General features: G+C 40.7%; 1 protein-coding gene across 2 annotated transcripts in view; it reads right to left on the reverse strand.

Moving 5' to 3' along the window:
- Positions 1-21,535, reverse strand: part of vwf (von Willebrand factor) — a 51,799-nt gene that overhangs the window by 20,152 nt on the left and 10,112 nt on the right. For both annotated transcript variants that reach the window (XM_028450717.1, XM_028450718.1), the window contains exons 14-31: positions 21,274-21,469; positions 20,986-21,201; positions 19,456-19,702; positions 19,292-19,389; positions 14,284-14,435; positions 14,038-14,141; positions 10,190-10,328; positions 9,970-10,104; positions 6,679-6,825; positions 6,460-6,600; positions 6,286-6,384; positions 6,060-6,216; positions 5,057-5,224; positions 4,820-4,955; positions 4,435-4,744; positions 2,238-3,342; positions 1,370-1,474; positions 279-422 (exon numbers count right to left, since the gene is read on the reverse strand). In XM_028450717.1, the coding sequence (XP_028306518.1) occupies positions 279-422; positions 1,370-1,474; positions 2,238-3,342; positions 4,435-4,744; positions 4,820-4,955; positions 5,057-5,224; positions 6,060-6,216; positions 6,286-6,384; positions 6,460-6,600; positions 6,679-6,825; positions 9,970-10,104; positions 10,190-10,328; positions 14,038-14,141; positions 14,284-14,435; positions 19,292-19,389; positions 19,456-19,702; positions 20,986-21,201; positions 21,274-21,469 (3,799 nt within the window). The remainder of the gene's footprint in view (positions 1-278; positions 423-1,369; positions 1,475-2,237; positions 3,343-4,434; positions 4,745-4,819; positions 4,956-5,056; positions 5,225-6,059; positions 6,217-6,285; positions 6,385-6,459; positions 6,601-6,678; positions 6,826-9,969; positions 10,105-10,189; positions 10,329-14,037; positions 14,142-14,283; positions 14,436-19,291; positions 19,390-19,455; positions 19,703-20,985; positions 21,202-21,273; positions 21,470-21,535) is intronic.

Raw genomic sequence — 21,535 nt, forward strand, 5'->3', positions numbered from 1 at the left:
TCCTGGATAACAGTGGATATTATTCAGATCACTAAATAAATGTGTTTATCACAGATTCATAGAACAACGGACCATCATTTTGCTGACTTTATAGATGGGTCCCAAAAATCTCTCCCCTTTATTCCACCTTATAGTTGACCCTGTCTCCACATGACTGTTCTACAGTGTTCATGTCTGTGTTCAACCACCTTCAGGTACAGTGGGGGTCCCTGGTCTCTGGAACCTTTATTTTGAAGGTCTGAAAAGGTTGAGAACCACTGGCTTAGAGAATCTGTTACCGAGTGTGGGGGCGGAGCCTGCTTTGCTCTCTAAGCTCTCCAGTGACTTCAGGAGGCCTTGTTTGCTCTGCTCATGCTTCCACGTGAGCTCTGCTGTGTTGGTGTCTCCGTACTGAAGAATGCTCACCTGAGTGCGGTTTGGACCTGCACATATCAACAAAAGTGTTTAAGGCACACATATTTAATGTATTTATCACAGAATGTAAATATAATAAACTAACAAGTTAGCAAGCTAACACATTTTAATTCTTGAACTGAAAACTTTCAGTCATTGAGCATGTCTTCTCTGTAGATGTTATGAAACTGTTTTCATTATTCAGATATTTTTAGTGTACTAGTAAACAAAAAAGTCCTCCTAGTAAAAGTTTTTACACACAAGTGTGCGAGTAGAGCTTACGAGTAAAACAAAATCATCTACTGGTAGACAATTTTGTGTCTCTAGTAGTACTAGTAAAACTTAGAATTTTTACCTGTGACATACAATATTTTAAGTTTACTTTTTGTTTTCTCGTACTAATCTAACTAGTAGTACAAGTAGACTGTTTTTAGTTTACTAGTAGTACTAGTACAGCCAAAAGATTCACTAGTAGTACAAGTCGACCTAATGCAAATGAAGTAGGAGGGATTAGAAACAAATCCAGCTCCCTGATTGGTTGGAATACTTTTGAAAGCCAATGACAAGCCTGAATTTATTCAGCATATGATGCTAACAAATTATGCTTTTTGCTTCACTACTAAAGTCTGCTCACGCACAAGTAAATCAAAATCAAGCACTAGTAGAGCTAAATTTGATATCACTGATATTTAAAATGTATGCTTAAAGAGTTTTCCATAAAACATTGCTTCTTGTCAATGAGAAATGAGTGTTCTAAGTCCTAAATTATAAAGTCATTATTCATAACAAATGGTATTAGTTCTACTGGTTAGTTACTTATCATTATCTTGTGGAACAAAGTTACTTGCAAATTCTAACCTCAAACTAAGTTAAGCTAAGCTAACCTTGAGCTAAATCTAATTTATAAATTCTTTCAGTCATTTCAAATTAAACTGAAGCAGAACATTCCTCAGTATCCTGTATGTTTGCCTCTTACCTATATCAGAATTAGTGATAAAAGCTTTCACAAACATCTTCATGTCTTCAAACTTCTCTCCAGCCTTTAGCAGAAACAGCACGTCCACAGGTTTCGTACACGGCACTGTTAGCACACATCAGGTATAGGGTCAAATACATTTTTAAATTACAATTACGTCTTAAATTATCCATGTTCATTTACAACACAATTACGATTACAGTGACCAGCATTTTTTCTAATAAAAATAAAAATTATATTTTAACCCCCTGAATTTGATTACAATTAAAAAACTTAAATCACAATTATTAATTAATTAGTAAACAAGCCCATAAAAGTTAACCTTCCTCCTGTGTTAGCTTTTTGTTAGCATCTCTAATGATAATGGGTCAGTTTGACCTATGTCTTAAATCATTAAGAAAATACAGAAACAAAATATTATCTATCATCTAATTTGTTTTTCATCTCTTTTTTGCCTTGCTACGCTTCATATTTTTTTGTGTGGGCGTCTGAGCCTTTATTCTGTCAGTATATCCCTCGATTTAGATTTTCAAAATGTAAAATGATCCCCAAAAGAACTGACATACGTATGCGTAAACCATAGAACTGTAACATGGTTCCCCAGTTTGGCATTTAATTACATTGTAAATGACAGTTTTTATAGAATGTCCATGCCAATTACAATTACAAAGTAAATTACCTGAGCTCAATTACAATTCAATTACGGTTACAACAGCAACACATCTTTTCAATTACAATTACAATTCTAATTATGTCCCAATTGTAATGAATTACCAATTACGCGATAACAATTATAATTGACTCCAACCCTGGGACCCACTTCGGGAAGCTTATTGATCAATCACAGTAAATAACACATGGTTTGTACCTGAAGGGGGCAGACTGGTTTCCGTGGGAGCGGGTGGGGGCAGCAGTGTGGGAGTGCGGGGCCATATTTTAGTCTGTGTGATGTTGACCACTCGGTGAACCAGCGAGGTCAGACCACTGTAGTCGTCCACCATCAGCGGACGTTGAGGGAAGCTGAACAGTAAGAGGTCAGTTTCACGAACCTTTGGGCCCACGCCAATGGGGTATATGTGTGTGTGTGTGCTGATAGACGGCGGGCGTGTGACCGTGTCGGTGGGTGGGTTTTCTGTCACAAGGAACACAAGCTGAGCCGGGGTTGGTCCGTTAGAAGGCTTGACTGTGGTGATGGCGGCGCCGCTGTTCGTCTGACTTCCTCCTCTGAATGGAATCTGTCGCAGTCGCTGAAAAAGAAGTTGCTCTCGTTTGTACTTCAACTCCCATCTGCTGATCTCCACAGTAACCGTTACTGAGTATTGGATCACAGTGATGCGAATAATCTCCTCCTCCTCCTCCGCCATCTTGGAGATGACCTCCTCCAGGAAGAGAATGGTTTTATTAAAGTTGAACTCGCCAACAGAATCTGAGCCCTCCACAATGAACGTCACATCCTTCGACGGAAGGATGGGGGATGGAGAAGTGGTGATGGGTGCAGACGTGCTGGTAAAAAGTTGCGTTGGGTTTGTCTGGAGAAGAGGACGCAGGGTGACTTTACCAACTGTGGGCTGAGGTGTGGGAGGTTTCCTAACTTCAGGCTCCTCCCCTAAGGTGCAGAGGTAATCCGTTAGCCCGAGCAGGCGATGGGACAGCTCGTCTGTGCTGCTCAGGATAAAGGCCCTGTTATTCGGGTTGACCTTGTTGATGTCGTTGATCTGTTCCATGTCCACCCCAGGACCCAGAGCCACGGTCAGGGTGGTGATGTCTTTCCTTCGCAGCATACTCACAATAGAACGGACAGGCCGCGGGTTGGCACTCGCCGTCAGAATGATTGCAATCCGTTCTGCGTTTTTACGCTTCTTCTTGTCATAGATGTTGATGGCCAGATATTTCACAGCCTGGTCCAAGAAAGCTGCATTTCCTCCTGTGTAATGGAGCTCACGCACAGTCTTCTTAAAGATCCACTTCTGGGCCTGAAGGTAAAAAAATAAGACGAGTGACTGGAAAACAAGACGACCTGGTTAAAAACAGAATCATTGATCGCCGGTGTGATGTCATCAGTGGACTGGGCTGTGACCTTAAAGCTGAGAGGGAGGAGTCTGGAGCCGCTGTGATCAAAGGTGCAACAGGAGTTTTGGGAAAAAGAAGAAAAAAAAGGAGGGAAATAAGGAGGGACAGCTCTGGAAATTTAAAAGATAAGTTAATTTACATTGAACCGAATGAAGATTTTGATAAAACATGGATAGGATAGAAAAACATAGAGTAAAACACAAAAGTTTATATTGGATTTTTAATAAAGTAACAGTTGTGTTAGGTTTTATTCAGATACTTTTAATTCAGATCCATTGGCTCTGGACTGATGTGTGTGGATGTACGAATGATCACTAATTGATCATTTTTTTTTTTCTATATGGAGCTGACACTATGGAGATACTGTACCCTGCAGTATCTATTTCGTTTTTGTGGTTATGGTAATTATTAACAAATGAAATGTAACTGTTTATTGACTTCAACAAAATGATTAAAATCAAAATGTACGTAATTTCCACATTGGTGGACAATAAAGATCTATTCTAGATAGCATTTAGGCAACTAGAGGTCATGCTGTTGTGATGAAATATCAACACTGGTTTGATTGGGTTGTAGATAATCACACCAGTACTAATATTCAGCACCACAGCACAAGCTCCAGTATGATATTACTTTTATACAACAGTTTATTAGTTAACAGCATTCAGTGACAATAGATTATTGATTTCTTTGTGTTCTGCCAAAACAAATAGGTCCACAACTGGAAGGGAGACAAGGCTGTTGCCAGGCAACACATAAACATTTACGGTTAATTCGAACACCTGAACAATGGAGACATAATGTGTGTAAAAATCTATATCAGCACTCATGGAATGTCCAATAAAATTACTGGTACTTGGTTGGAACTCTAACTGTTGTATAATTAGAAATGAAATAATTGTAATTCCTTTACCCCAGAAAACACTTTTGCTGAGGTGTAAACTGAGCTTTTTTCAAAAACTCTTCTTTTTTGTGGTTCTGATGTGTAAATGTACCTGGAGGTCATACGTCTTGACTCCGGAGTGATAAAGTAGCACGGTGGCTCGAGTGTGAGCCGAACCCATACGGAATCGATCCACCACTCCCAGGACAAACTCCTTGGCTTGTTGAAACTCCATCTCACTCAGGGCTTCTGATCCATCCAGTAGGAAAGCCAGGTCCATGGCCCGGTCACACAAGCCTTCAGGAGAAGAGGTGGTGAAGGGGAGGCTGGTGGAGGTGGAACGGGTCGGTGTTGGTGCGATGGTGCTCGGTTGATGGATGTTAAAGCAATGTTCACAGCTCAGGGAGCTGTTGTCACAGTGACTGAAGGACAGGGAAAAGTAAGGTCTTAGTAAAATGATTGAACAGTGAATGCTGCATGTGTTGGTGAAGGATTACCAGATCTGGCACAGGTCAGGGTTCTCTTTATTCAGGACCATCTTGTTCCCATGAGCTATTTTCTCCCCATTATGGACACACAGCCTACATTGAGATGGATCTACACACTGCATGGCTTCTTCATCCAGAAGTTGACCTAAGACGATGAAACCTCAAGTTAAACTCCCACATCTGACTAAAAAAGAAGTGTTTTATTAAATTAAATTACATGACCAAATACATGTGGTCAGTAAGAACCTGGAGGGCAGTGTGCGTGACAGCCTTCAACACACGTGAGCGCGCAGGGTAGAGGTTCCGGGTGCTGGCAGCTGACTGGACAGGCTGGGCCACAGGTGTTATACCTCCACTGACATAGCTCCGCCCCTTCACCTGACACCTTTGGGTTCATCCCTTCACAGCTCATCGCTATTGAGAGAAATGTTTCAACTAAGTGATGATAATCAGGGCTGTCCCAATATTACGATGCCAATGTTGATCCGTGTTATGGAAATCTTCAAGCATACACTGTATGTCTGATGGAATAAAATAGACCAAAATATCTTTTGTGGGTTTTTATTCCAAGGTCTACCATTATGTCCGTTATCTGCACGAATCAAACATAATTTTAGGACTTATTTTGTATTGTTGAACGTTATAAAAGGTTTAATTAAGTGGCTTTAATCAAGCAAACAACATTAGTCAGCAACAGAAGGGATGACAAAAACTGACCCAGTTTTATTAACCAATGTGCTACAGATATTTAACTTTAAACAGAAGAAGATTCTACAATTGAATAAAAATAAATAAAAAACACATTGTAAATTAGAAGACCCTGAAAAAATAACCTCAATAAATCTAGCTAAAATATATATAATGTATAATAATTATCAGAGATTTTGGATGAAGGCCAATTTAATCGAATACTCTTTTTATTTTTTTTTTGTGCTCAATCGGACCAATACACAATATCATTATCATGTCAGTACACCATTAATGATAATTTGTTTCTGCGTGACTTTAGACTGGTAAAAATAAGAACACATGTATGGAACATAATATCTGAAAACAAACCAAAAAATTTGAAATTACTTCTTATCAAATCAAATTACTCAACTACCTATAATGACTTTTCTTTTTTTCTCAATTTTTTCCCCACTTTTTTGTCTAAATTCAAACCAGTCAAATAATACATGATCTATGTCTGGTGCATCTTGGTTTAAGAGCCATTCTACATTTCTTTATACATTTCTTTCATACTTACGACAAAGATCATTGGACCGCCAGCTGATGGAAAAGCCCTTCTGCGAGCACGCCTGTGCATAAGCTGCGATGACGTCACAGAAACACTCGCAGTCGCCCACTGACTGACACGAGCACGCCGCCTCCACGCACATCTCAAAATACGGCTCAGTGTCCACCTACAAAACAAAAGAAGGATGACTGAGAGTTTGGAGTCCGTCCCTTAACGTTGGCCCACCTTCACTCACCTGGCTGTTGCATTCCTTAAAGAGAGGCCCGCTGATCACTCGACATGATTGTTCCACTGTTACCAATCTGACAATGTTGTCGTTGCACGGACTGGGCATCTGCACATCCGAGGACATGTTAAAACTGAGCTAATCAACATTGACGACAGGAAATGTACATAGTAGGTATTTTACCTGAGTTACATCAGCACAGCTGGGAAGAACCTTCCAAGAATTCCCAAGATGTAACGAGTCGACCTCCAGCTGGTTGTTGCTGCTCATCAAGTCATTGTTGACATTACCGTCAAAGTTTCCACACAGGCCACACAGACGACCCTACGTGACGTTCATAGTTAGACTGAAGACAATGAAGACTTCATATTCAAACTGTCCATAGTTGTAAAAGTCTGGCACCCTGTGTGAGGCTGAGACGTGAACCAGGAGACGAGTTCCTCTGTCCCAACTCAGAGAAACATGTTTCCCCAGCAGCAGAGTGTAGAACTGACCCGATCTGATGACCTCCAGCTGAACGCTGACGGACACCGGCCTCTTTATCTTCACCTGTGAGACAGAAAATTACAGGTGCAGAGGGTTTCTGGAGAATATCAATTATTTAATCAGATAAAGACATTGTGTAGGCTTCATCGATCAATAAATCAAAGATCATTTTCTGAAAAAAAAAGAAAAGATGTAAAAGGTTACAGCAATTGCTGCTTGGAAGTTTCATATGAAAAAGGAAAAACTAGGGCTATGACTATATCGCATTAATTGCGATCAATTAATTACAGAAAAATAACACACTAAATAATATCACAGGCGCTCTTCTTGCCTCAGCTAGTACCTGAATGCTAAACATGTAGCAGCTAGCCCCTGAATGCTAAACATGTAGCAGCTAGCACCTGAATGCTAAACATGTAGCAGCTAACACCTGAATGCTAAACATGTAGCAGCTAGCACCTCAATGCTAAACATGTAGCAATCCACACTGGACTAGATGACAGGGTTCAGAGCCAAAATGAATAAATCCATGAGTGACAAATAAACTAAGTCAGTGGATAAATGATTGTAGTGGTAGAGGATGTGGGCGGGGCTAGAAGCGCTGCTACAGATTGCATCGTATGAGGCATCTTAACAACTGCTATGTAGAAAGACTATTTAAAACTGAATTCATCAGCTTCATCAGTTGCTCTGTTTATTTCATGCCACAGATATTCTTACTATTTTGCACTGTTCTGTTTTCACTTCTCTGGAATATCCTGTACTAAGTGCTGTTTTTTTATTTAAATACACAAAAAAAAACATTGTTTTAGAAAGTTTACAAAGAAAATCCTGAAAAGCATGAAGATAGCTTAGTTAAATTTCAGCTTGTGCTTTGTGAACAATGCAATCATAATATTATTTATTCATATTACACATTTTGTTAGCACTCAATGATGGAAATTTAAGCACATTTATTGTTTTTGTTGATTCAGTTACCAAAATACATTTAAAGGAGCATCGGGCAGGATTTGAGAAAAATTAAACATTAATTTTAAGTTTTTTTTAATGCTAATGGCTGATTAAGTGCTCACAACCAAAGACAATGAGCCCACACACATTTCTCCCTCTTGCCTTGAACAGATACATGTGCGATACATTTTGTATTTCTGTTCAGGGTCCAAACAGCAGTACAGTTCTGCTGATGGCGGATTCGCGACGGCTTGGAGAGGCTTCCCAATAACCCGCAAATAAAAAAGAATGACAAGAAGACGGCTTGGAGACAAGCACAGACGACTAAACTACTGTTTGGTTCCACAGATGCACACAGAGGCATGTACACAGGTCTAGCAGTAAACAGTCACATGAATGGCGAGTAAATAAATAACCGTGTCACAGTTAGAGTGTGGATCGGGTCGCGTTTTCTTGTCTGACCCAACATTGAAACCTCTTTTTTTTCTCAAAGAAATGACATACGTTTGTTTTAGTGGTAAGCACCAATTTTTATTAAGGGTCCCGTCAGGGTTCGGTGGGGTGTCCATCTTTAGTATCAGCTGTGCTCGGGTGATAAACAAGCATTTGATGCGCTTTCCCACTGTGGCTGGGCTGATGGCTGCAGTTACACTAACCACTGTGGTGTCACTATAGAGTCTGATTTCTAGATCCTGCCCTATGCTCCTTTAAATTGGAAAAGGTTGCTTCTAGTGTCAAATATTGTTAGGCCATTAACTGAGATTAATTAATTACATTCTAATTAGATTTTTATTTTTTATTTAGTCCCTTCACTAGGAAAAACACTTCTATTCATGTGTCTACTTGATTCCACATGCCACAATGCAATGCATGTCCAACAATGTCAATAAGGGAGTGTTTACAGTGGAGAGCAAAACAAACTTTTAAGATACAAATTTCAACCTCTTGCATTTTTTTTCAAGCAAATAATCTTTGATTTATAGATCTATGAGACCTACTCTGTCTTTATCTGATACATTTTTTTTGTCTACAGCAGCTCTAAAGGGTAAATATTCATATTAGTGGAAATAAAAATTGAACATGCATTATGTTTATTGATCTCTCCTAGAATAAATAAAAATGTTTTTGCACTATGAATAAAATCCCTTTTGCACTTAGAATGGGATAACAATGTTGTGATGTCTAAAAGACATATGTTTATTTTATAATAACAGCTACTGTTTTGCAATGCTTTTATTTTGAACGTATTTTGTGCTAGTTTAAGGTCACATGATATCCTGTTAGTCAGATCAGGAAATGCTAGGAAGCCACATGTCAGATCAGCATGTGAATCCAGTTCCATCCTCAGGAAACGACTGATAAATCAATGTTAAAAAACAAGTCTACTATTTACAGGATAGTTAATGCTAGTTCATGGCTTTGTATACAGTGCAATGATAAGTTTGTAAAAGAATGATACAAGATTTGTTTTGCATGTATTGTTATTGCAGTTTTCACTGCATGTCACTGTGAAGGAGTCACCAGTAAATCAGTCTTCGACAACGACGACTCATCTCTTCATTTTGAGTGGAGTTTAGCTTGGTGTTTAGTCTACAGCTTCTACGCTTTGATGAGAACACTAAAATTGTCATTGATAAAGTCATTTAGTAACAAAGACGGCGCAATAAGCTCACTTTTGTTCAGTTCTTGCGCATGCGGTCAAAAGTCGAGAGGGATAAACTCGCCTTGTCTGACAGAGATTTACACTATTTTACCCGTTAGAGCATTGAGTCAAGATTTTTTGCGTAAACGTGGTATAGATTTAATTCTCGGCTGGAGACTCGGGTAGTCGGTGTTTTCAGGCACCAGGAGTAACCTGTGTGGAAGCAAGGGGACTGCCCTAGATTCAATACTGCGGCTCCCATCAATTTTTAAAAATGCTCGGATCGGCTGAAAGTAGCATCATCGGAAAGCCCTGGTCTCTCCTTGAGTCCGAATATGTGTAACATTAATAATATGAACACTATCAAAACACTAACGATCTCTGGAATAACATTACAAACGCTGTTAGGTTGGAAATATCAATAGAGTGAAAAAATTTCTTTACGTTTATATCTCTCTCAACCTATGACTCTCCAGGTCGCTCATGCGCACTTCTAGAGTGTGAAAAGGCTTATACCGCCTTTCCAAACTATCCACTAAGACGTTAAGCACAGTCTCACATTTGGCGAAACAAGTATGATGAGATCTGAATAATATGCTTTTGGCAAATGTTACCTCCCCATTTTGCATTGCAATCAAGCCGCCTCGATAGTAGACCGTGACAGATTTAGCACAGCGATGTCCCACCATTCCACAGGCTTCATTCTCTACCAAAACTCTGAAGGTCCCTTCCTCTCCTTGACACATGTCCTGCACACACATTTAAGAAAAAGGACAGTGAAAAGTACGTATTGACGCAATGGTAAATGTGTACGTTATCCTTTCTGTTTCTTACCTGAACGAGAACATATTGGCAGAGACCAGGAAAGGAGAACTTCAGGCCATCAAAGGTGATGTAGTGTCCCTCTCCCACGGTGCGACACACGCCCTCACACACGTTCTCTGTGCATTCCCACTTCCTGTTCTTACACACACTGCAAAACAGGAATGATTCTCAGGCAACAGAACATGGATGTTTTCCAGGGTTGGGGACGGGTGAATTATAATTGAAATCCCGAATTAATAATAAATTACAATTATGAAGTAATTATAATTATAATTGTAATTGTATTTGACGTTGAAATTCTATAAAACCTGTCATTTAAAATGAATTAAATGCGAACCTGGGGAACAATGTTACAGTTCTGTCTTACACATTGGTAATTAACAATGATCAAAAATATATATCATAACTTTTCTAACTACCAGTCAGTTCTCTTCAGGATAATTTTACCATTTAAAATATTTAAATCTAGGGGTATAGTGACAGAAAAAAGGCTCAGGCACCCACACTAAAAAGATTAATACCAATATTTTCATTAATTAGGAATTTTACAGCCATTTAAGAGATGGGTCAAACTGACCAGTTATCATAACAGATGCTAACAGAAAGCTAACACAAGAAGGTTAGAGGCTCATTTATTAAAGGGTCAGTAGTTGTGAATAGTGTTGTGTTCAAGACCACACTCTCCGAGACCAAGACTTGCCCGAGACCAGAATGCACCGAGACCAAGACAAGACCAAGACTTTCAGGAGCCGAGACCGAGTCAAGACAAGACCAAGACTTTCAGGAGCCGAGACCGAGTCAAGACCAAGACCAAGACAAGCTGAAACCGAGACCATAAACTTTTTTTTTTAAATTTAAAAAAATATATAAATAAATAAAATTATGACAAGGTTCGACAGTTAAATAACATTCTCTCTTTAATTCTAGTTTCTTTTAATACATGTGATGGACAAAAAAGGTGCCTGCAAAAAATTTACTAAAATAATAAAACTACTACTGCTACTGATAAATAATGATTCTTGATTCTGATTCTTTGAGTTTTGCAGGTCAACAGGTCACAGAGTTCACAAGTACATTTTTTAGTTTGAAAACGCCTTTACACAGGCCATTTTTATTAATTCACTTAGTTGATATAGTTTAATTTGGTTGCTGTACTGTAATTAGGATATTCAATTACAAAAGTCTCCAACTGTAACTGTGAAAATGAAACTTTCTGAAATAAAACTACAAACAAGTTGTCATCAGTCTAAAAAACATAGAGCTACAGGTAGATGTGAAACTAAATAAAACAAACTCAAACCCTGGAACAGTCACGTGACAAATTAATCAATAGTTCTTGTTGAGAATTATTATTATTCTGGATACAGTGGAAACAGAAACTATAAAAAATAATTATATTGTGAACCTGTTTATATTGTGAGGAACATATTATATACATAAATGTAATTGGAGTCTAAAGCCACAAAAAAACACCACTTTAAAAAGATAATAGACTAATATAAGACCCCTTTACAGCTATTTGACTCATTCTGCGCATGTGCAACTTGTGGTGATGACGCGCTAGTGACGACATAAACCAAGATGGCGGCGGCCCGGACGACAGCCGACACTATGTAATAAAAGCCTTAACAGACATGGATATAATGAAAAGAGTGGATGGACAGAGGCATAAACATGCGGACTTTCACACGGACACACATGGACTTATTAAACACACACACACCTCAGTAAACGGAACAGGCTTCACCGGCAGGCAGGCACTAGGACCCAGAGGCGGAGTAAATGCATCTTCATACTGTATTCACAGGCTGTAATATCACCAGTTTATCATTTTACCTGTTGTTAGAGCTACTGTCTTTACCAGGGAGATAATATTTATTACTGGTGATTGTTTTCTGGAGTTTTACTGGGATTTTTACCAGTGATTAGTTCATATCTCCCTTGCGCTCCGCGGTCCAAACTGACACCGTAGCCAGACACACACACACACACACACATATGAGTGTGTCACACGCTTCACATTAAAGAAGGTTGCGGTCATTATATGGGGTGGATTAAATAATGAATAAAATATTGTTTTATCCCGTTCTTCTCCGTGTTATTATCACATACCCCGAGTCCGGGCAGCCTGAGTCAAAGACTGAGTCAAAATGCTTCAGAGTCCGAGACAAGACCGGTCTCGACTACCACAACACTAGTTGTGATTAATTGTAATTGAACTTCCGTAATCAAGAATGTAATTGTAATTGACTTGCAGGGGGAAATAATGATTGTTATGCCATTGACGTACATATACGTCATTTCAAATGCAACCGTTTACTGCCATTGACGTATTATGTAGGTGTTTTTCAACGGGAGTTGCGAGAAGACATTGTGGCGGAGTTCTATCATGGATATATGATACAGTATGTAGCCGAGAAGAAAGAGTTGAGAGAGGAAGAGTTGACAAGGGAGAGGGTGGCACAGTGAGAAAGGACGGTGAAGTTTGGGCAGCTCACACTCAAGCAGAGCATGTGTCGACCTAAGTCGACAATTGAGAGTGTCACGATCGTGTGAGAAGCTGATCAGCGACCCGGACGGTGACACTCGGACGGCGCTTTTCATGACACTGCATTTCTCCAGGGACAAGCTCATCCGCCGACACACGACTGTACTACAGGTACCGTTGTGTCCCCCCGAGTCTGAATATGTGCTCAGTTTTTGAATAGATTCCAAAATGGGCTTGTTGGAGGTCCCGGAAGGTCGGGTTTCCCCCCGTGAACACGTAATATTTTATTTTGAAAATAAACTGGATATTTTATTCTGTGTCTATGAACTACTTCCTGTCCCGCACTAACTTATTTTTGTTAATTTGCTGCAGCACAATGTCGAGTGTTTAATAAAGAATGGACAGTGGACAAGTAAATACTTTTTCACTGAAACCATTACGGTTTTAAAGGAATAAAAGTATGAAATTAACTAACAGGGAAGAAGTCACATCATGTTTTATAATGCAAGTATATTTCATAAATAAATCAAAACTCAAGAACAAATTAAATAAATTACCTGAATAAAAAAACAAATGTAAAAGTACAGCAGTCAAAAAATACAGGAAACAACAAATCTTTGTTTGCAATCTGTGCCAAAAACCTTTAGAAAACAAAAAGGAAGTACATGTTAAAAGTTTGTTTATGGTTCCGCTTATGTTTTCATTTTAGTTCCACGTTACATTTTGTTCCCGGTCACATAACTAATGCAGTTTCTAATTGAATGCTCTTTTAATGTCTGATACATTTTAGGCTTCTAAATTTGCCTTGCCAATGATTTATTGTCGATGAGGAAAGAGCTTTTAAGAAGATTGGCATGAAATTGAAAATGTCCACCTGTCATGTCTCCATTCTCCACCACACATTTTGAGAAGCACTGCTCTACTAACAGGCCTGTCTCTCCTTAGATGTAAAAACGGTTCTTTAGAATTAGAGCTAAATTCGGGTGAAAGTTGTCAATCTGTAACGCATATGGTTGATTTGTTATGAAGTTTTATAAATTTGAACTTTAGACAAGAAGAAAATTGTATGTATGCATCGGGTAATGGCCCGGCCCGTCTGTCAATTTTTAAAAGTCCATGTGGCCCCTGAGCCAAAAAGTTTGCGTGTCTTAAAAGATCAGTCAAAATGCTCAAAAATGGCTGGGAGTGAGGAGGTATCTGTTCTGAAAATGGCTGGCAGCCAATGAGTTTGTAATTGGAAAAAATGCTGGTCACTAATCGGAATTCAGTTGTAATTGAACATGGATAATTGAAGACATACTTGGAATTTGAAAATGTAATTGACCCCAACCCTGATGTTGTCCTTAAATCAGCGTGAGCATCACTTTACCAGGTGTTACAGTCCACAGAGAGGGCGTGGCCTGCTGCAAACGGCCTGTTGTTATGGTAACACGGGCACTGCTGTGGTGGCACGCAGTCTCTGCGGTGACGCACCTGGAATCACACCTGCAGTCAGTCAGAGTTACACACACACGCACACACACACACACACACACACACACACACACACACACACACACACACACACACACACACACACACACACACACACACACACACACACACACACACTCACAGTTCCGGGTGGACAGAGGCATCCTGGGATGCAGGCTGTGCTCACACAGGGTAGGTCCAGGTTCTGACAGGTTCTCGCACACTCCAGACCTTTTTCTCCTGCTTCACACTTTGCACGAACGAGCGGTGAAGGACACTGGACCTCCCGCCGCTCTTAGCGTCACAAACACGAACACAATTTGATGGTGATTCCATGCAGTGCATAACTTTGGTGTAGAATGTTTTACTTCTACTAAAATTATTGAAGATTACAGAAAGTACGTAGTTACTCAGAGCTAAAGATCTTATTATTATTCCAATTGCATTTCTGGTTCTGAATGTGTACTAAACTTACTAAAATGAAAACATGACAATTGTATCAATTAATATTAAAGCTTCAAATAATAAATCAATTAAAAATATGAAAATATTTATTTAGCACTGACATTTCAACAATGCAAAATCTAATATTAAAAAAGTTTAAAATGTTTAACTTGACCCCACTTACATATTAAATTATATTGTACAGACCTATAACTGATTGGGCTGCTGAAAGAGTCAAAATAAGTTGTTATTATATATGTTCTCTCATTAAAACACAAAGTGCATTTAAGTTCTTGATGAAAATCAGCTTCTCTGTTTTATTTTTTATTTAAGCATGTTCTTGGAGAGAACATGAACTTTAATCACATCCAAGTGATGATCTTTATAACGCAGACCAAGTACAGTTGTGATAAAGATTTCTAAAGCCACACCAAATGTGGTTATCGTATCTTAAACTGTTTCTGAGAAAAGCTGTCTCCTTTGAAGATACCTCGAACAGAGTAAAAAAAAAAAAAAAGGGCAATAACTCCGGAAAAAATAATTGCGAGCTTCATTTTTTTGAACTCCATCAAGGTTTTGATACCCTGAAGCCACACACCAAATTTTGGTTATTGTATCTTAAAGAGTTTCTGAGAAAAGCTGTCCCATTTAACTCGGATGGGCGGACGGAGCTCAAACCTACATCCCCTTTCACACTTCGTGGTGGGGGAAAATAACCAGGGACTGCAGGTAATCAATTGCAGTTGAAATTGTGACGAGGTATCTTCACAGTTGAGTGCCGACCCAAACGTGACAGTTAAAATCAAATTTTTGCCTCATACAATGACATATTTACATTAGTCTTAGCAGTAATTTTATTCACAAAACTTTTAAAGCCAACCGAACAGATCTTTGCATAGGGTAACAAGTGAACGTCAAACACAAACAGAGACCCAGTGAAACTACTGTACTTTACATAATCCATGTATCAAAGTTTAATATAATCCATGTTCTTGAGCAGAGAAATGATTGGATGAAGGATGGATGCTTAAAGGCTGTCGTCCTCTGCTCCATGGTCCTGCAGCACTGAAGCTACTGGCAGGAATGGCAAGAACGCTGCACGCAAGGACACTATGGCTATGTTCACACTGCAGGTCAATCCCAAAGTGTCATGCATCTGATTTTTCACGTCTTTGTGATCAATTCTGGTTTTTTCCATTCCGACCCAGGCCACCTTCATATGTAGATATAAATTCAATATGGATCTGATATTTTGCCATGGGACTGCTGTCTGAACAGCATTCTATCCGACTTTTACGTCATCAAAACGCATTACTGTCATAATTCAGCATCCCAGCCAGAACGGCTGGGAGGGGGAAACACCCAGTGGAGAAAAGTAAACAGTGGAACAAGTGTGAGTTCTTAGAATTAATAAATATTTATTATATTCTACATATTATCAGTGCCACACACGACAAGACCAGATGCATCCATATTCCGGCAGTAAGTCGAACTCGTTTCCAGCTAGGGTTGGACTCAGTCAGGGCTGCTCTTTGTCACAGATTCTGTTCATAATTTTTATGGACAGAATTTTTAGGCACAGAAATTGGGGGTCAGGTTTGGGGGCCTCAGAATTGCGTCACTGCTTTTTGCAGAAGATGTGGTCCCGTTGGCTCCATCAGGCCGTGACCTTTAACTCTCACTGGATCAGTTTGCAGCCAAGTGTGAAACAGCCGGGATGAAAACCATTAAATCTGAGTCCATGGTTCTTGACCGGAAATAAGTGGAGTGCCTTCTCTGGGTTGGAGAGGAGGTCCTGCCCAAAGTGGAGGAGTTCAAGTACCTTGGGGTCTTGTTCACAAGTGAAGGAAGGACGGAGTGAGAGATTTTCTGTTCTGCTACTCTGTGAAGGTGGTCGCATTCTTCTTTGCTCCCACTGTCCTCCCCATCTGCTCTGCTACTGGTTTTATCTGCTGTCTTCTGTCTTGTGGATCTAAAAGGAGACTCTCTCTGCATTCATCCAAAAAATCGAAATTATGCAATGGTCAGCTGGTCTCTCAATGCAATCGATCAATTTTTTTCAACTCAAAAACCGGACTGGGGTGAGCCTGCGTGTCCGAGCGGAACGTTTGCGGCCGGATGCACATTGGATTCCTGGAATAAGTGGAAGGTCTTGTGCCTGTTCATGCTTTCCGTGGAGGACATCGACACAATTGGAATTATGGTAGCAGGGATGTTGCTGATTGGAAGTGGCAGCTTTCTGATCCATCTTAAAGTAGCACTATGTTGGCAGCTGTTTTGGGAAGGTTATCAGTCATTTCTGAAAGATGGGGCAGAGCACTCAACACTCAGACTAATGTGATGAACAAACACAAAATAAGCAGGAGGCTATTTGGAGTGTTTACACGAGATTGAATCCAAAGCATCTGAATCCTCGGCTTGCAGTTTGAGGCCACATTATTGGATTTGCTGCTGGAGACCAAAGACTCAAGGTTACGTTCCCCTCCATCCCCCCTTCTCTCTCCCCATTGTCACATGGACTTTTTGTCTTCTGAACCAGATCTACCAAGGTAGTCACACATCATCTGACTGTATCAGAGGGAAAGCAAAGGGTTTATTTTGTCTATGCCTCCACCGGCCCTTCACCCACCCCCCCTCCCCTCCTAGCTACAGGGAAGGGATCATGAAGCGCCCAGAGGCTACGTCCGTGCCCCCCAGTGGCTGGAAATCCTCTCCTCCTCTTCGCCCTGGCCCCCGCCCCCAACGTTGATGTGTGATCTTTACGCTCCAACTGCCAAGTTAAATTCCTTGTACTGTTTTTAAACTGTACCTGGCAAATAAAATCCTTTCTGATTCTGAGATCAACACTTTCCTACACTCATCTGTGGTCATGAGCTTTGGGTCATGACCAAAAGAACAAGATTGCGGGCACAAGCTGGAGAGACTGTCTCTAGGCTGGCTTGGGAACGCCTCTGGATCCCCCCAGAGGAGCTGGATGGAGTGACTGTTGAGAGGGAAGTCTGGGCCTCTCTGCAAAGGATGTTGCCCCCGCGACCATCCATATTTACTTCTGTAAACATATTATACCTTAGAACCTCCATCGTGCATGCGGGTCACTTCAGTGTCGCATTCCGTTCATAAACTGATATAAGACGCATTTAATATGTATTATGAACAAGCACAGAAAATCTGATTTTTCAAAAATATTCAAATTGAGCATTAAGAGCTGCAGTGTGAACGTAGCCTATGTGAGTTAGCGCGACCCGAATCCGACTAGCAGTTCTAAATATCTGCACAGTGGGGGTTCTGACATGAATTACTCCCTGGGCTGGCAACCTCATTGAAGACCCCCCCCAATCCCACCCCCAACCGACATACCAATAGCTGGGCCAAAACGACACTCAATTATTTATTATGCTGTTCTTTCTTCTTCAAAATAAACAACAATAACAAGTAGTGTAATATAAAGTTTGACAACTATGTATAGCTTTGTAGACTGTCAGAGAACAAATTATTACACATATGTTCACTTGAGGTTTAAAATTACACCCCTGACCAAATTAGGGCCGTAAGCAAATTTGGATCCTGGGGCCCCCAACTCACCCCATCCTTAATGGGTCATCAGTACAAAATTATTGTATTACAACATACATTTAACACAGATTCATATGCACAGTCATATGTATACATCATGCTCCAGCACTTTGTTTCTCCTGTGCTTATAGTAAGTATAGTTTCTTCATTGGATTGCGTTGTTAGCTACTGTATGTGTCCAACCCCAACCTAGAGAAGTGGATTGCACTTGGTCAGGCCTCTACCTTCAGACCTGTCCAACTTGGTTGCCCCACTCCACAGGAGCACTACACTTTTTTAAAAGCTCTGAAAAAAATAGATGGATGCATTACACGGCATTAACTTCCTATTTGTAAGCTGCAGGAAGCTGGAGTGGAAAATGATGAAGCAGGCTTTGTAAAAACCGCTGTGATTTAGCATTTATGACTGAGAAAATGCAGCTGCTTCTTCAAAGTCTTTGCTCGCGCTGAAACCTGACACCACTCTGTTTGGCTCATTTGCATACTAACTGTGATTGGATGTTTACTGAAGGCTGGGGGGAGGTGTGTCTATGTGCGCTCACAGCGAAGGGACAGAGAAATGAGAGGGAAGCTGATACTATATCGTCTTCGTGTCCCCTTTTTGGCGGATTTTTCCGCTACTTCTAAAATTTTGATTTGAGGGGGAACTGTCCCCTCTTGCCCCTGCGTAAAGCTGGCCTCGATTTAGCTTGATAACCCTTATTAGTATTAAATAATGTACTTTCTTTAAGTACAGATACAGTAATTTGGCATTATGAAAAAATAGTTCACTTGTGAACTAGCTTGTGTTTTTGACATCCTTGATATCAAGGATACATCGACTAATAATTACTCAGCTTTCCATTCACTGACGAAAGATGTTGACAACTTCATGTTCTGCAGCTTTGCAAGTGCTGATTGGTCATTGCAGTGATGAATGTGTGGTCTTTAATCTCCTTCCGCACCCACGGAATGCATAGGAGTGCAGCGCGTTCATTGAAACAAACAATGATCAACCTGTGTGATTTTCTCAGCATTCCTAACTGTGGACTGATTTAAAGACTATACCTTGTAGTAGATGTTTTTGGGTTCTGACGGTATGTGTATTAAATAGAACTTTACACAAAGGAAATACTTTGAGCATTGAGGCCTCACCTCTGGATGGCAGCAGATCGTCGTCGTCGTAGAAAAGGTCAGAGAGCAGTGAAGTGGATTCAGTCGAGCTGCAGTGCATAGAACCTTTCTCACAGTAGCTACAGACAGAAACTGTGTCAGTAGAAAACATTTCCAGATTGTTTCACACACTATCAAAGTCTCACCAGATGCTGTTGTGATCTGCGTATACGTCGTTGGGCTGGTAAAGCTGTCCGTCGTGCCAACACGAGCATGTGTCGGCACTCACGCAGTCTCCGGACACGCTCAGATACTTCCCGGCTGGACAGAAACAGCCCTCTTCACACACCCGCTCTGCCTCACAGCCAGCCTCAGCTCCAGACAGAGAATGACAGCTTCGGTCACACATGCTTCCACAGGCCTCGTACACCTGTCCTTCAGGACACACCATCTCTGACCAAAGCATAAACGTGAAGGGTTAGTTGGCAACGTTAGTTTTCGATACTCATTTGAGTCGGTGTAAAGCAGAGACGCCAAATCAAAAGTAAGAAACGTTTTAAACCAATGACACAACGTTTTGGTGCCTGAAATCGGAGCAATTAGGAAACAGGCTCCAAAGTGGAGTTTTTTGAAAACGCTTCTCTCTCCATCTCTGTGTAAACAGGGAACTGGTACTTTCTGTGGACCGGATCAGTGGAGATATATTTCATGCCTGCATCAGAATCTGACCACAATCACAGAGCTGCTCTCTACTTAGAGCTTTGGATATTTGCCTGAACCCGAGGTTGGGCATAATTCATCTTTTTAACACAGACTCTGGTTGAACGGTCTGGGGATGTGTTTGGATTAGAGCGAGAAAGACTCACAAATGTTTGCTGAGGAGGCGAATGGAGGCTGTCCTCTGGTACATGAATAAATTATGTTGAAAAATGCATAAATGACTCATTCTTGACCCGTTGTGTAGCTGTGTGTGTCACATATGTGTAGAGTGTGTGTTACAGCAATGTTAGCACATGCTTTACAGCAGCAGTAAACCTCTACGTAGCATCTGTAGCATCACATGAAGCTGTTTCTCATGTTTATAGTTGGATGCAGAATGAGTGGCTAGTAAATAAAGTTGAGTGAGTAAAGAAACTCACCACATCATTCTACATGTGAACGCACAGATGTGAATAGTGTCAGGCAACAATGTGTTCAGGATTAAGGTTTTATTCTGGTTCAGGTCGTATTCTGTCTGCTACGGGTCAAGTCTAACTTTGTAGGTCTGATTAACGCTCTACTCTTACTTGTGCAAAACGTTGTTGTGTTAACAGTGCCTCAACTTTTCATCCTTTAAGTCTGCATACATTTGCAAAAGTCAGAGTTCTGTCTCGACTCATGACGTTAGCTTGAAGCCTTTCAAACGTAGTCAGATTCAGGCAAAGTGCCAGGAACCAAAAATGGGCAAATTATTCTGTGGTAGTCATCAGTTAGAGATTTGTGGTGAGACATTGTTTAGGGTTAGGGTAAATTGTGGATTCAAGTCTGGCCATAGAATGGATTTGCCCTGAGAGAGGTGGAATAGGCTCCAGTAATTCTAATGACCCTAAAGAGTAAATATGCAGAGATGAAGAAAGTTTTTTAAAAGATGGAGCTCAATGAAAGAGTAAAACCTGATGCTTGGTATCCTATTGTCTACAGAGGAAATCAACAGTTTGTGTGCTTCCTGCTTAGTGAATCTGAGGGTTCAGGGTTACCACAGAGGGAGGACGACCTCCAGTTGAGCAGCACTCCTCTAGCAGCACAGGCGGCTGCGTACGCAGACAGAGCAGAACACAGGCAGCCCTCGCCGTCCTCACACGCACACACATCATACCGACAGAACCGCTGGAAGGGGCTTGGGTTCACCAGAACATGACACGGACTGAACACGTTGGACATCAACACAGCACACGCTTCTTCTGCAAAACGCACTGGAACAAAAACAAAGATTGGCGTTCCGTTTGTTCTGCTTGTTACGTGAGAAAGTTTTTCTTTGCACAAACCTCTTTTGGGGTTGGTGGCACACGGATCCACTTCATGTTTGTGAGAGAATCCACATTCCTCATTAATTCTCCAGGCTTGGCCAAAGGCTTGAGGTCCCGATTCGACCAGTCCAGAACCAGTCATAAAGTCGTCACCTTGGTTACCGTTGTAGTTCCCACACAGTCCACATGTCCGTCCTGTCCAGCGTGGTCCAAGCTGAGGACATCAATGGGACATGGTGCAATCATCAGCTCATAATTTCACATAATTGATGCTGGAATA

The sequence above is a fragment of the Gouania willdenowi genome, chromosome 6, assembly GCF_900634775.1.
Source record: "Gouania willdenowi chromosome 6, fGouWil2.1, whole genome shotgun sequence".
NCBI classification, from domain to species: Eukaryota; Metazoa; Chordata; class Actinopteri; order Blenniiformes; family Gobiesocidae; genus Gouania; species Gouania willdenowi.